This window comes from Lampetra fluviatilis, chromosome 11 (assembly GCF_964198595.1).
Source record: "Lampetra fluviatilis chromosome 11, kcLamFluv1.1, whole genome shotgun sequence".
Classification (NCBI taxonomy): Eukaryota; Metazoa; Chordata; class Hyperoartia; order Petromyzontiformes; family Petromyzontidae; genus Lampetra; species Lampetra fluviatilis.
In genome coordinates, this window is record NC_136285.1 from 3207372 (window position 1) to 3222856 (window position 15485).

General features: G+C 55.8%; 1 protein-coding gene across 1 annotated transcript in view; it reads right to left on the reverse strand.

Moving 5' to 3' along the window:
• Nucleotides 1-11295: 11295 nt before the first annotated feature.
• The window catches only part of LTA4H (leukotriene A4 hydrolase), a 118190-nt gene continuing 114000 nt past the window's right edge, over nucleotides 11296-15485 (reverse strand). The window contains exon 20 of the mRNA XM_078860811.1: nucleotides 11296-13640. Coding sequence (XP_078716937.1) covers nucleotides 13514-13640 — 127 coding nt within the window. The 3' untranslated portion in view covers nucleotides 11296-13513. The remainder of the gene's footprint in view (nucleotides 13641-15485) is intronic.

Genomic DNA, 15485 nt, shown 5'->3' on the forward strand with positions numbered 1-15485 from the left:
ATTTTCAAAAGTGGCGTCGGTAGAAATGGCGGGAAGGCGCAACGGCCGTTGGCCGTCCTCGCCCCGCGGTGGTCCCGCAGCCCCCAGCCGAGTAATGGTCTCGAGTGTGGCGGCAGCGGCGTATAGCAGCTCTGCCAACCTCGCGTGCGCCAGCCGAAGTCCGTCGGGCAGCGACTCCCCTTCCTCCCGGTGCCCCGGTAAGGATGCATTCTGTACCGGCTGCTCGTTGCCCCCATCAGCCGTCTCTGGTACCGCCATTTCCGCGGTGTCCTCCGCCTCTTGCACCCCGGACCGAGCCGTTCGGCGCGTGTCCATGTTCGTTGTTTACTTCTGACGCCAAATGTAGTACCGTCGAACACAGGTCGACACCCGGGGTTGAGGCACACTGATGTTTATTATAACTTCACACTCGGCACAGGGCAACGTATACTGGAGGGGGTAGCGGCCCCCTCACCCGGATAACTGGGGACACACCGCTGGCTATCCCTAACCTACCCCCGAGTCCTCCACTAACGGGCTAGGGGAGGCTATCTGGCCCGACACTGGCGAGTCGGGCTACGGTGCCTGGAGTCCCAGAGTGCTGACTCTGGTTCACAGGACCACGCCACTGGCTCTGACCTGCGCGGCCCTTACAAGGGCGGCGTTCCAGGGGAGACCAGGGCTCTCACTAGGCAGGTCTTCAGTCTTCAAGAGTCACCACCACATTCTGCCCCGAGCCCTCCGGCTCATCCCCTTATATCTCGAACCCCTCCCCCCCCGCTGGGGTACCATCTGCGGACGTCGGTGCGAGCACCCTCCCGTGTGCTCACTAAGCCCCGCCCACTGTGCTAGTTTCTCATAGGATCCCATACATATCACCCCTACACATCTCTCCTCCGTAAGACCCCTACATATACATGGGATCACACGGGAAACAAACACAGTGGGCGGGGCTTCGTGAGTGCACGGGGAGGTGCTCTCAACGACGTCCGCACCGGGCAGCCTGGGGGGCTGACCCGGAGTTGTGATCCCCCGGGGCCCCACCCCTCAGCGGGGGGTTTTGGTATAAAAGGGGATGAGCCGGAGAGCTCGGGGAACAATGTTAAAGCTAAACCAGTGAAGACCGAAGATCGTCTAGCTAGAGCCCTGGACTCCCCTGGGTCGCCGCCCTTATCAGGGCCGCGCAGGACCGAGCAGGCGGCGTGGTCCCGAGAACCCGAGCTAATGCTCTGGGACTCCGGGCACCGTAGCCCGACTTACCAGTGTCGGGCCAGATAGCCTCCCCTAGCCCGTTAGTGGAGGACTAGGAGGTAGGTCAGAGATAGCTAGCAGGTGTGTTCCCAGCTAGCCGGGTGAGGGGGCCGATACCCCCTCCCGTCCGTGTTGTATGTCCGCGGTTGTGACAACTGTTGCGGAATAAATACGTGTGCCTCAACCCCGGCGTCCAAGAGTCCTCAACGATATTACACATATGTAATGACAGTAGAGCCAACCTATGGTGTGAGTGGACTAATGGCCATGGGAAGTAATGGCAGGGGAGTCAGCCTGCAGTACTAATGGACTAGTGGCCATGGGACGCAATGACAGGGGAGTCAGTCAGCAGTGTGAGTGGACTAGTGGCCACGGGAGGTAATGACAGGGGAGTCAGCCTGCAGTGTGAATGGACTAGTGGCCACGGGAGGCAATGACAGGGATAGTCAGTTTAACACGTAGGCTTTCGCGACCAGTATTATTCATAATACAGGTAACAAAACGCCAACTAGTTACTTTTTCAGCCCACCGGTGTGTTTGACGTGACACATGTTTTACTGATTGGCCATGTCGGGTGGTGGAAAGTTGCAACACATTTATAATAACGCAATCTAACCCAAAAACCTTTATTATGAATGACAGGGGAGGCAGCTTGCAGAACAAGTGGACTGGTAGCTGCGGGAATGATCGAGAATAGAAGCCTGGCCAGGTGACGGAAGAGGACAGTGGAGTCTGCTGGTAGAGCGAGCGGTCTAGAACCAGCGAGAAGGTTCGGGAATGGGGGCGTGGCCTCGGACCGTATACAGTGAGGGAAAAAAGTTTTTGATCCCCTGCTGATTTTGTACGTTTGCCCACTGAAAAAAAAAAAGATCAGTCTATAATTTTATTGGTAGGTTTATTTGAACAGTGAGAGACAGAATAACAACAACAAAAAATCCAGAAAAACGCATGTCAAAAATGTTATAAATTGATTTGCATTTTAATGAGGGAAATAAGGATTTGACCCCTCTGCAAAACATGACTTAGTACTTGGTGGCAAAATCCTTCTTAGGCAATCACAGAGGTCAGACGTTTCTTGTAGTTGGCCACCAGGTTTGCACACTTCTCAGGAGGGATTTTGTCCCACTCCTCTTTGCAGATCTTCTCCAAGTCATTAAGGTTTAGAGGCTGATGTTTGGCAACTCGAACCTTCAGCTCCCTCCACAGATTTTCTATGGGATTAAGGTCTGGAGACTGGCTATGCCACTCCAGGACCTTAATGTGCTTCTTCTTGAGCCACTCCGTTGTTGCCTTGGCCGTGTGTTTTGGGTCATTGTCATGCTGGAATACCCATCCACGACCCATTTTCAATGCCCTGGCTGAGGGAAGGAGGTTCTCACCCAAGATTTGACGGTACATGGCCCCGTCCATCGTCCCTTTGATGCGGTGAAGTTGTCCTGTCCCTTTAGCAGAAAAACACCCCCAAAGCATAATGTTTCCACCTCCATGTTTGACGGTGGGGATGGTGTTCTTGGGGTCATAAGCAGCATTTCTCCTCCTCCAAACACGGCGAGTTGAGTTGATGCCAAAGAGCTCCATTTTGGTCTCATCTGACCACAACACTTTCACCCAGTTGTCCTCTGAATCATTCAGATCTTCATTGGCAAACTTCAGACGGGCATGTATATGTGCTTTCTTGAGCAGGGGGACCTTGCGAGCACTGCAGGATTTCAGTCCTTCACGGCGTAGTGTGTTACCAACTGTTTTCTTGGTGACTATGGTCCCAGCTCCCTTGAGATCATTGACAATATCCTCCCGTGTAGTTCTGGGCTGATTCCTCACCGTTCTCATGATCATTGCAACTCCACGAGGTGAGATCTTGCATGGAGCCCCAGGCTGAGGGAGATTGACAGTTCTTTTGTGTTCCTTCCATTTGCGAATAATCACATCAACTGTTGTCACCTTCTCACCAAGCTGCTTGGCGATGGTCTTGTAGCCCATTCCAGCCTTGTGTAGGTCTACAATCTTGTCCCTGACATCCTTGGAGAGCTCTTTGGTCTTGGCCATGGTGGAGAGTTTGGAATCTGATTGATTGCTTGTGACCAGGTGTCTTTTATACAGGTAACAAGCTGAGATTAGGAGCACTCCCTTTAAGAGTGTGCTCCTAATCTCAGCCTTTAAGAGTGTGCTCCTAATCTCAGCTCGTTACCTGTATAAAAGACACCTGGGAGCCAGAAATCTTTCCGATTGAGAGGGGGTCAAATACTTATTTCCCTCATTAAAATGCAAATCAATTTATAACATTTTTGACATGCGTTTTTCTGGATTTTTGTTGTTGTTATTCTGTCTCTCACTGTTCAAATAAACCTACCATTAAAATTATAGATTGATCATTTCTTTTTCAGTGGGCAAACGTACAAAATCAGCAGGGGATCAAATACTTTTTTTCCCTCACTGTATAAGGGAGATGCGAGGGAGACTCGGGGTTGTTGTAATACAATCTCCGCCTGCTCGAGTGTGAGTACGTGGCTCCTTAAAAAAATAAACCATCTCAAGACAAGTGCGTCCAAGTCGTCATTACACATACGCTGTTCCGTAATGTTATTGATAACTATGGGACTTATTACACACATTCGTAAATGTGAGGAATTACAAGTGCCCCAATGGCACACTTTGAAAGAGCATCCACAGAATGTTTTTTTTCCAGAGCGGGTTGTAAGCTACGGTCACCGAAGAGCTTGGTCAGATGAACCTCTCATTGGGAGATGCACAGTGTGCAGCCAAGGACAGGGGAAGATGGAGATAGCCCATTGTAACCTTATGTCCCATTGGGGATGAAGAGGAGTAAGTAAGTTGTAAGCTACCAAGTCTTAAAACGCGTATTCAATGCAAAGCAGAATTGCAGTCATTCGCGATGCATTAATCCACAAATCCTCGTCATACGCAGATAATGGCGGTTCGCGACTGCTCCCATTATGCGCGCCGAATTGAAAAAAACATGCAAACCGCAACTCGTAGGAGTGGGGGCAGGGCTCACGTGGCGCTGCAGGGAAAACGCCGCGTGATGCCGTCATGGTGTAAATGGTTCCTCCACTGGACTGACTATTCGTGATTATTCACACGTCTCCCATGATGCCCGTACCAACGTGGAAGAGTAGGTCAACACAAATATCCAGCAGTAGCCGTGAGCGGCAAATGCAGGACTGCATCTTTACCTTTTGTCGGAAACCTCGAAAATCATTGGCAGAACTTCTTGACTTTTTTAAACCGTGGCCACGAACCACCATTGACCCTCCCCCACCAACAATAAGTAGACAGTTCCCGTGTGGTTTGCATACCGGCCGCCATCGTTTTCTAATCAGGTCAAGGTGACTCTGTGTTGGATGGAGTATTACGTGACACCTCCACCACGTAGATCTAAACTTATCGTGACAATGTAACATTCCTATAGGAAGGACTGGTCCCTTTTCACAAAACATCCACTGTGGATGGATAGTACAGATTCGTGATTAGTTTTAGAACGTTTGCTAAAATCCCTCCCAGAAGTTGCATTTAAGTATGAAAATAAGATGAGATGTTACCCTTTCTAAAGCAGGTGTTAAGATGTTCAAACACCAAAGAGATAAAACAATAAAATCAAACAACCATGTCTGCATGAACCGCACGTACTTGTGGCGAACATGCAAACAAACATGCTCTGATAATTATAAATGCATTGTCTTTGAAACTGATTGGCCTAGACCGGAGACAGCCTTCTTCGTGTTCTTGTCTCACCACCAGCGTTAGACCAGAGAACGCCAAAAGGCGAACAGTCCAAATCCAATGCACGTATCAGAACATTTATAGCTCGGGGTGAGCAGCTATATCATGGGGCCTTTTTTCCATGATAAAACCATCACTCGGTGGAATGTTCAACAGGCATTGCACAATGTCTGAACAACAAGCGTGCAGTCCTCTATTTACAAAAAAAACGATACTTTGAAGATTGAAGACAGGATTGATGTATTTATTAATTCTCAAAATACGCCAATATGCCGTGTGTCTATGCACTGGTTATTATGGGGTTATCAAATACACGTATTGTCGCTCCGTCTCGTTTTGACTGGGTGGCTTTGTTGTTTACGCGAATTGGAAGGATTTGTGCAACCGGTTATTCTGCAGCAGCGGTGGTGGTGGGTCGTGCTCTCCAACAGCAGCACGCGTGGTCATCGTGACACGGAGTGGAAAAGGGGAGCAGTGCTTTCACACAATCTCTCTCACATAGGGACAAGTGGCTGTTCGCGAGCATCAGCCTATTCTCCTGCCTTAAAGAATGATGGCGTGACCGGCACCAACCCAAGCTTCCTTTGATCTCACCCTGTGCCGATGCAGTAATCCCACTCTTCTAGATGCGGTACTTCAATAAGGCTGAGTTTACCTCAGGAAAGCCCATGGTTGATTCGGAAAACATCACGGTGGCTAGGAGATGTTAACGACCTCGCCTGGTATACAGGAGGTCGTGGGCTCGATCCCGACCCTGACGCCTGCTGATGTATATTTGGAGTTTGCGTGTCTCTCTCATAATCATCACGGTGGCTAGGAGATGTTAACTACCTCGCCTGGTATACAGGAGGTCGTGGGCTCGATCCCGACCCTGACGCCTGCTGCTGTATATTTGGAGTTTGCGTGTCTCTCTCATAATCATCACGGTGGCTAGGAGATGTTAACTACCTCGCCTGGTATACAGGAGGTCGTGGGCTCGATACCGACCCTGACGCCTGCTGCTGTATATTTGGAGTTTGCGTGTCTCTCTCATAATCATCACGGTGGCTAGGAGATGTTAACTACCTCGCCTGGTGCACAGGAGGTCGTGGGCTCGATCCCGACCCTGACGCCTGCTGCTGTATATTTGGAGTTTGCGTGTCTCTCTCCACCGTGGTCGCGTGGGTTTTTCTCCGGGTCCTCCGGTTTTTCCCTCAACATTTAGAATCAACACGCGTTGCTACTGTCTACGCGTGGCTGGGATTCAAAGTCATCAGGAGCACAGCACAGCGCACTATATATGTGCACAGATGTACAAGACACGCAGCTATGCATGCAGATACAACGTACATAGCGATGTGCTACAGGCCCCACTATGTACATGTTATAAAGGGGTCCTAAATATAAAAAAACACATACATATTAAAACACACAATTTTTACTAGCATAGTAAAGTAATTGGATTTTTTCATTTGCTATACAGCCAGATAATACGACAAATCGCTAACCTTAAACACCCAGTCGTTCATACAAGTTGAAGGCAGTATAGTACTATAGTAATATAGCAAGTGCAGTGGCCCTTGAAAGTGCGGGGCCCGTAGCTACATTTGTAGCTATTTGTGCTACTGGGATAATCCGGCACCAAGGACATACCATTTGAACTTGTGAACACGCTTATTTTGGCATGGCAGGCTGTGTCCACATTCCAATGCAGAGGGCCATCAAAAACGCTCCAAAATCATAAAAAAACTCGCACAAGTGGCTTTATTGTGAAACCACAGTCATCGTGTTTGGTGGGCTGTGACATCACCGGTGCCGGCTGGGAGGGAGGGGGGTGCTGGGAGGGAGGGGGGAGGGAGGGGGGGAGGGAGCGGGGGAGGGAGCGGGGTGCTGGGAGGGAGGGGGTGCTGGGAGGGAGGGGGGAGGGAGGGGGGTGCTGGGAGGGAGGGGGGTGCTGGGAGGGAGGGGGGGAGGGGGGTGCTGGGAGGGAGGGGGTGCTGGGAGGGAGGGGGGAGGGAGGGGGGTGCTGGGAGGGAGGGGGGTGCTGAGAGGGAGGGGGGGAGGGAGGGGGGTGCTGGGAGGGAGGGGAAGGGGAGGGGGTGCTGGGAGGGAGGGGGGTGCTGGGAGGGAGGGGGGAGGGAGGGGGTGCTGGGAGGGAGGGGGGAGGGAGGGGGGTGCTGGGAGGAAGGGGGGAGGGAGGGGGGGGAGGGAGGGGGGTGCTGGGAGGGAGGGGGGTGCTGGGAGGAAGGGGGGAGGGAGGGGGGGAGGGAGGGGGGTGCTGAGAGGGAGGGGGGTGCTGGGAGGAAGGGGGGAGGGAGGGGGGGAGGGAGGGGGGTGCTGAGAGGGAGGGGGGAGGGAGGGGGGGAGGGAGGGGGGAGGGAGGGGGGGAGGGAGCGGGGGAGGGAGGGGGTGCTGGGAGGGAGGGGGGAGGGAGGGGGGTGCTGAGAGGGAGGGGAGTGCTGAGATGGAGGGGGGTGCTGGGAGGGAGGGGGGAGGGAGGGGGTGAGGGAGCGGGAGAGGGAGGGGGGTGCTGGGAGGGAGGGGGGTGCTGGGAGGAAGGGGGTGCTGGGAGGAAGGGGGGGAGGGAGCGGGGGAGGGAGGGGGTGCTGGGAGGGAGGGGGGAGGGAGGGGAGTGCTGAGAGGGAGGGGGGTGCTGGGAGGGAGGGGGGGAGGGAGCGGGGGAGGGAGGGGGTGCTGGGAGGGAGGGGGGAGGGAGGGGGGTGCTGGGAGGAAGGGGGGGGGGAGGGAGGGGGGTGCTGGGAGGGAGGGGGGTGCTGGGAGGGAGGGGGGGAGGGAGGGGGGGAGGGAGGGGGGTGCTGGGAGGGAGGGGGGAGGGAGGGGGGTGCTGAGAGGGAGGGGGGTGCTGGGAGGGAGGGGGGAGGGAGGGGGGGAGGGAGCGGGGGAGGGAGGGGGTGCTGGGAGGGAGGGGGGAGGGAGGGGGGTGCTGGGAGGGAGGGGGGTGCTGGGAGGGAGGGGGGAGGGAGCGGGGGAGGGAGGGGGGTGCTGAGAGGGAGGGGGGAGGGAGGAGGGGAGGGAGGGGGGTGCTGGGAGGGAGGGGGGGAGGGAGGGGGGAGGGAGGGGGGTGCTGAGAGGGAGGGGGGGAGGGAGGGGGGGAGGGAGGGGGGTGCTGGGAGGGAGGGGGGGGGGGGAGGGGGGTGCTGGGAGGGAGGGGGGGAGGGAGGGGGGGAGGGAGGGGGGTGCTGAGAGGGAGGGGGGTACTGGGAGGGAGGGGGGAGGGAGGGGGGGAGGGAGGAGGGTGCTGAGAGGGAGGGGGGTGCTGGGAGGGAGGGGGGAGGGAGGGGGGGAGGGAGCGGGGGAGGGAGGGGGGTGCTGGGAGGGAGGGGGGGGAGGGAGGGGGGTGCTGGGAGGGAGGGGGGTGCTGGGAGGGAGGGGGGGAGGGAGGGGGGAGAGAGGGGGGGAGGGAGGGGGGTGCTGAGAGGGAGGGGGGAGGGAGGGGGGTGCTGGGAGGGGGGGAGGGAGGGGGGTGCTGGGAGGGGGGGAGGGAGGGGGGGAGGGAGGGGAGTGCTGGGAGGGAGGGGGGAGGGAGGGAAGTGCTGAGAGGGAGGGGGGTGCTGGGAGGGAGGGGGAGAGGGAGGGGGGGAGGGAGGGGGGTGCTGGGAGGGAGGGGGGGAGGGAGGGGGGTGCTGGGAGGGAGGGGGGTGCTGGGAGGGAGGGGGGGAGGGAGGGGGGTGCTGGGAGGGAGGGGGGAGGGAGGGGGTGCTGGGAGGAAGGGGGTGCTGGGAGGGAGGGGGGTGCTGGGAGGGAGGGGGGGAGGGAGGGGGGGAGGGAGGGGGTGCTGGGAGGGAGGGGGGAGGGAGGGGGGTGCTGGGAGGAAGGGGGTGCTGGGAGAGAGGGGGGTGCTGGGAGGGAGGGGGGGAGGGAGGTGGGAGGGAGGGGGGGAGAGAGGGGGGTGCTGGGAGGGAGGGGGAGGGAGGGGAGTTGATGGGAGGGAGGGGGGTGCTGGGAGGGAGGGGGGAGGGAGGGGGGTGATGGGAGGGAGGGGGTGCTGAGAGGGGGGGGGTGCTGGGAGGGAGGGGGGAGGGAGGGGGGGAGGGGGGTGCTGAGAGGGAGGGGGGTGCTGGGAGGGAGGGGGGGAGGGAGGGGGGTGCTGGGAGGGAGGGGGGAGGGAGGGGGGTGCTGGGAGGGGGGGAGGGAGGGGGGTGCTGGGAGGGGGGGAGGGAGGGGGGGAGGGAGGGGAGTGCTGGGAGGGAGGGGGGAGGGAGGGGGGTGCTGAGAGGGAGGGGGGTGCTGGGAGGGAGGGGGAGAGGGAGGGGGGGAGGGAGGGGGGTGCTGGGAGGGAGGGGGGGAGGGAGGGGGGTGCTGGGAGGGAGGGGGGGAGGGAGGGGGGTGCTGGGAGGGAGGGGGGAGGGAGGGGGTGCTGGGAGGAAGGGGGTGCTGGGAGGGAGGGGGGTGCTGGGAGGGAGGGGGGGAGGGAGGGGGGGAGGGAGGGGGTGCTGGGAGGGAGGGGGGAGGGAGGGGGGTGCTGGGAGGAAGGGGGTGCTGGGAGAGAGGGGGGTGCTGGGAGGGAGGGGGGGAGGGAGGTGGGAGGGAGGGGGGGAGAGAGGGGGGTGCTGGGAGGGAGGGGGAGGGAGGGGAGTTGATGGGAGGGAGGGGGGTGCTGGGAGGGAGGGGGGAGGGAGGGGGGTGATGGGAGGGAGGGGGTGCTGAGAGGGGGGGGGTGCTGGGAGGGAGGGGGGAGGGAGGGGGGGAGGGGGGTGCTGAGAGGGAGGGGGGTGCTGGGAGGGAGGGGGGGAGGGAGGGGGGTGCTGGGAGGGAGGGGAGTTGATGGGAGGGAGGGGGGTGCTGGGAGGGAGGGGGGTGCTGGGAGGGAGGGGGGAGGGAGGGGGGTGATGGGAGGGAGGGGGGTGCTGGGAGGGAGGGGGGGAGGGAGGGGGGTGCTGGGAGGGAGGGGGGGAGGGAGGGGGGTGATGGGAGGGAGGGGGTGCTGGGAGGGAGGGGGGGAGGGAGGGGGGGAGGGGGTGCTGGGAGGAAGGGGGTGCTGGGAGGGAGGGGGGGAGGGAGGGAGGGGGGTGATGGGAGGGAGGGGGGTGCTGGGAGGGAGGGGGGTCCCAACTTCGCGTGGTTCAAGAATCCCCCGCGGGACGCCCCCCCTCCCCACCGCTGAGCCAGGGGTTCAGGCGGTGGCCGGTAGCAGTGCCGGATTATCGTAGTAGCACAAGTAGCTACATATGTAGTCGTAACTACGGGCCCCGCACTTTCAAGGGCCCCGCGCTAAATGCTTTCAATCTATCAATTCCGCTTCAGTGATTCTGCACTTGCTCTATCACTATAGTACTATACCGCCTTCAACTTTTATGAACGACTGGGTGTTTAAGTTTAGCGATTTGTCGTATTATCTGGCTGCATAGCAAATGAAAAAATCCAATTACTTTACTATGCAAGTGGAAAAAAAATCTACGAGGATAATCCGGCACTGGGTGTCGGGGTTGCGATCGAAACCCACGACCTCCTGTAGAACAGGCGAGGTAGTTAACATCGCACCGCCGTGCTCAAATGAGTATGGAGGCGACACTCGTCCCTAATGTGGCAATCCCTCGTTTTGTATACTGAGTGTCAAAGACACAGGGGAGAGCACACGCATTGGAGAACGTTGGCATGTCAAAGACTGTTCAGAAAAGGTATAAGTGGGCTTGGGCAGGAAGCGTAGCGAGAAGCGATGTTGGCCCAATGATCGACACTCGTTACGCAGTGGCCACCAAGAGCTCATGCATCGGGTGTTGGGGGGGGGGGTGATTAATCACGTCGCAAGGTGGTGAGAGGTGGCTGTGGCTTAGGTGGATTGAGCATGGCTGATCACGATTGTTCTGTACTACACACATCTCAAAACATTTTAATGCGTTTAAAAACAGGTGTTTCTACGGTATGCATTGTTTCTCGCTCTTGATTGTAAACGTTTGAATGGTTCCAAAGCCAAAGCCATGAAATATTAAAGAGTGTAGCAGGTTTGCTATTGTGAAGCAATATTCCTTTACAGGAAGCGTTTTTGTTAAATTACCAATTGTTTCCCCAAACTATTGTTTACATAATTCACTCGTTGCATGTGAAAATAAAAAAGACCCAGGAAATCCTCAATTCTATCTACACAAAGCTCCTGGCGTGCGATGTTGCCATCATATCTGCAGACATGCCACTCTGTATGTACTTTGAACTTCTTTCGCGCCGTACGTAGCCAAATGTGCTTATCGGCGGTGTGGAACATGGCCACCATTTGACTGCAGACACGCTGGCCTCAACCGTAGTCGAACACGCGTGACGACACGTTGAAACCAAGTCGCTGAACGTGTGACATTTCTCATCCAAAATGACTCGATCAAAATGCGGAGATGCAATTCGAAAATGGAAAAGCTCTTTTATTTGAGGCCAAAGTCCACGTCCCAAGAAGAAACGTCGACCTTTAAACATCGTTACAAACACCCTCGTGGAAGAAGGTTTGAATCCCACAATCACGATTATTAAGTCTTTCCCTGCTCCATCAGTCAAGTGGCTAACGAGTCATTTTCGCCTCGGCGCTCGCTCCGTGCATGCACTTCTCTACCAACTCCGCCAGGTCAGAACGACCCACCGGGTGGACACTGGACAGCCGTCATTGTGCGAGGCACAGCGACTCGCGAAGTGCGGTTAGAATGGCGATACCGCCGGACGCCGGGACTTGCCTCCGACGTTTGGATGACTTAGAGCAGTTGCCAAAGCGTCTTAAAATGCGGTCACAACATGTCGTGTCTATTAACGTCGATTTTTGTTCTTGAAATTGAAGTCACCACCAGATTGCACTCGCGTATGTTATTCTGATTGCATTTAGCCATATACACACATTCGGAGCCTTCGGGAAAAATATATTGCAACCCACAGCCAGTAAACACAGATTCTGTACACGCGGTCTTGCAAAACGATTAGAGAATAATGCACCGCTGTGTTGGTGAAATTCTAACGTTCCCATCCCGACTGTAATGTGTATCATTAATAGAAAGGATATGCAGGTAAAAATCAACTTTTGTGACAATTCAATCATTCCACGGTTTTGATTAGCCATTATAGCAAACAAGCATAGTACATCGATGTCTTATGTAAAGCTTTTTCTTTTAGTTAACTCAAAGCTGCATAAAAACATTTGTAAATCCTGGTTGCATTTGTCTTTGTTCGGGTACGTGTTGCTGTGTGTGGGTGTAGGTGTGTGGGTGTACGTGTGTGGGGAGCGGTAGTGTAGCGGTTAGCACGCTGCACTATGAACCCAGCCACCCGGGTTCGATTTCCGCTCACGGCCAACACCGGAGACGATTATCTGAACCGGTCCTGGGCCTTCCCTAGGTCGACTCAGCTTCAAATGAGAACCTGGTGCGGTGTGTAAACATCGCCATTGGGGAGACAAAGGCGGTCGGGCGTGGTGCTGGCCACCCACCCCCTCGTGTACCGTTTCGGCCTTCATAGGTGCTCGCTAACAGCACTTGCCCCGACAGTCTGGTAAGGCTATACGGGTGATCTTTGTCTTTGCGTTAAACTAAAACTAAATAAATGTTACCAGGTAAGGCAGATGCGACCTGGCCACAAATGATAGCCCAACGAAGTGGCTTATCGCGTGCAAATTCATAGCAGCCAAATACTCTCAACGCAAGTTTCTAAATGTCTAGGGGGAAAACTGTGCACCTGCCCCAAAAGGCTGTTGAAGGCTATAAGGGGAATCTTTGTCTTTGTGTTAATGGGAGTTGCTGTCTCGTGGCCAGCACACCGCACTACAATCCGGGTGATTTGCGTTCAAATCCTGGCCATGCACACACCAGCAACACGCCTCTGAACTTGCCCCCTAGCCCAGCTCTGCCCTAAATATTTACCGAGAATAGTGTGGTAAGCACTAGCACTGGGAAGACAAAGGTGGGAAGACAAAGGTGCTGGTGATACTGGCCACACCATCCCCCCTCCTGTGCTGCCTTAATAGGTGCTCACGAACGGGGCTTTTTCTGACCATACACAAGTCTATGAGGCAGATCTTTACGTACGAATGTGGGTCTAAATGCATGTGCACATGTATGTGTGAGTGTATATGTGTGTGAGTACATGTGTGAATGTGTGTATGTATGTGAAGGAAGATGTGTGCATGTTGTGTATGTACGTATGTTGCATGTATGTTGAATGTATGTTGAACTTCTTTTGCACTGTACGTAGCCAACCGTGCTTATCGGAGTGAATGTGTGTATGTAGTGGAGCGCCGTAGTAGAGCGGTTAGCGCGCTGCGCTATTAACCCAGAGGCCCGAATTCACTTCCCGCTCACAGCCAACACCAGTGATGATTATCTGTACCAGCCACGATTCTCCCCTAGGTCGACTCATCTTCAAATGAGTACCTGGTGCAGTGTGTGAACACATCCACCTGGGAGCCAATGGGTGGCCAGGCGCGGTGCTGGCAACCCCCCACCTACCTCCTCGTGTGCCACAGTGCCGGTCTTCATAAGTGCTACTCCCTTGAAGCACTTGCCCCAACAGTCTGTGAAGGCTACGAAGGGGATCTTTGTGTGTGAGTGCGTGTGTGCGTGTGTGCGTGTGCGAGGTCTCAGTTGGGCACCAAGAGATTGAGGTCCTTGGCCACCAGCGTGCCGGTGACCGGGTGCATGGTCGCCCGCGCCGCCTGGAACGCCGCGATGGCTCTCCCATGGGCGGCTTCGTACGCAAACAGGTCCCTGGCAACACGGAGCCACAGCAGCACACACACACATAGAGTTATATACAAGCGCACAGACAAAGATCTCCCCCGTATAGCATCAATAGGCTGGAGGGGTAAGTGCTGTTAGCAAGCACCTATGGAGGCCTACGGCACCACGTCCGGCCACCTCTAGCTCCCCAGTGGCGATGTTTATACACCGTACCAGGAGCTCATTTAAGGCCGAGTCGACCTAAGGGAAACCCAGGATCAGTTCAGATAATTGTCGCTGGTGTTGGCCATGAGCAGCAACCAAACTCGGGTAGCTGAGTTCGTTGCGCAGCGCGCCAACCGCTACAATACCACTTCCCCGTATACACAGAGCCACACCACACACACACAAAGCCATACCAGCGCACACATACAGAGCAATACCAGCACATACATATATATCGTACAGAGTAATACTAGCAACAACAACAACCGCCATTCGCCACTAAGTGGCGGTGACGTCAACACGACGCTTGTGCCAGGCCATGTGCACCTTGAGGCCACATGGAGTGTCGAACACCCGCTGGCAGGAGGTCACGGGGCAGACCCAGGTGCCACGAGTCGACTGACTGAGATGATTGAGATGACTGGCTGATGCACCACCTGTGCCCCCTACTGTGCCAACTTGCTGTGCTTAATCCACCCGGCGCTCCGCTCGTTGTTGTGAGCGTCGCTCCTCCCTACTCCGTTGTTGTTGGAAGGGGACTGCCTCCGACTGCCCAGTAGCGTCCTTCACAAGCCTCCTCGACAGAGGCCGATCTTGACACCGCTGGTACCAGTCATTGGCAAGTCGACTCAGCTCCACATCCTCCTGTCCCACATCACTCCATCTCTTCTCTAGCCTGTGCCGCGCCCATTTAGCCCCCTCGATATGGCCAAACAAAAGCTGTTAAGGCATGCGGTGGCTGGGCATGGGGCTACATGACCCAGCCAATGCAGCCTTGCCTGCCGGAGGAGCTCACTGATGGGACTTTGTCCAGATCTTTTCAAGGATATGTGAGCTCCTCACAAAATCCAGCCTGGTTAAACCCAGGATGGATCGTTGGCAGGCCAGCCAAAATGTTTCTAACCGGCGAAGATGCTCCATTTGGGGGGTCCACATTTCGCAAGCGTAGAAAAGGGAGGGAATGACTGTGGCCAAGAAGACCTGAAGCTTCGACTGATTCGGAGTGAGACCTCTGCTGTTAAACCAGAGCCGGTCATGAGCACACTGCCCAGGTATGGGAAACTCTCCACTCTCTCCACAACTGCCCTACTAGCACGTACAAACATACACACATATGCTGGTCATACCACCACACATATACACAGAGCCACATCAGTGTATATGCACACATACCCACACCAGCACATACATACACGCAGAGCCACACCAGCACATACATAAACAAAACTTTTTATTTTACCAGGTAAGCCCCCACTGAGCTATATATATAGCTTTTTTCAGAAGCGACCTGGCCACAAATAACAGCTCAACGAAATGGCTTATCATGTGGACATTTATAGCAGCCAAATACTCTGAACGCATGTTGATTCTAAATCTGGAGGGAAAAACTGGAGGACCCGGAGAAAAATCCATGTGACCACGGTGGAGAACACGAAAACTCCAAATATACAGCAGGCGCCAGGGTCGGGATCAAACCGACGACCTCCTGCACACCAGGCGAGGGAGTTAACATCTTACCATCGCGGCCCCCCCTCTTACTGCCAACGCCACGCAAAACGGCTGGGCACCGCGCTCATCCTTCTGGGATACAGCGGGTCCCAAGGTAAAGGTGCAGCCAGAGGGAGGTCTGGAGACCCCTCTTGGGGGTATTTGATCTGCTCTTCCACG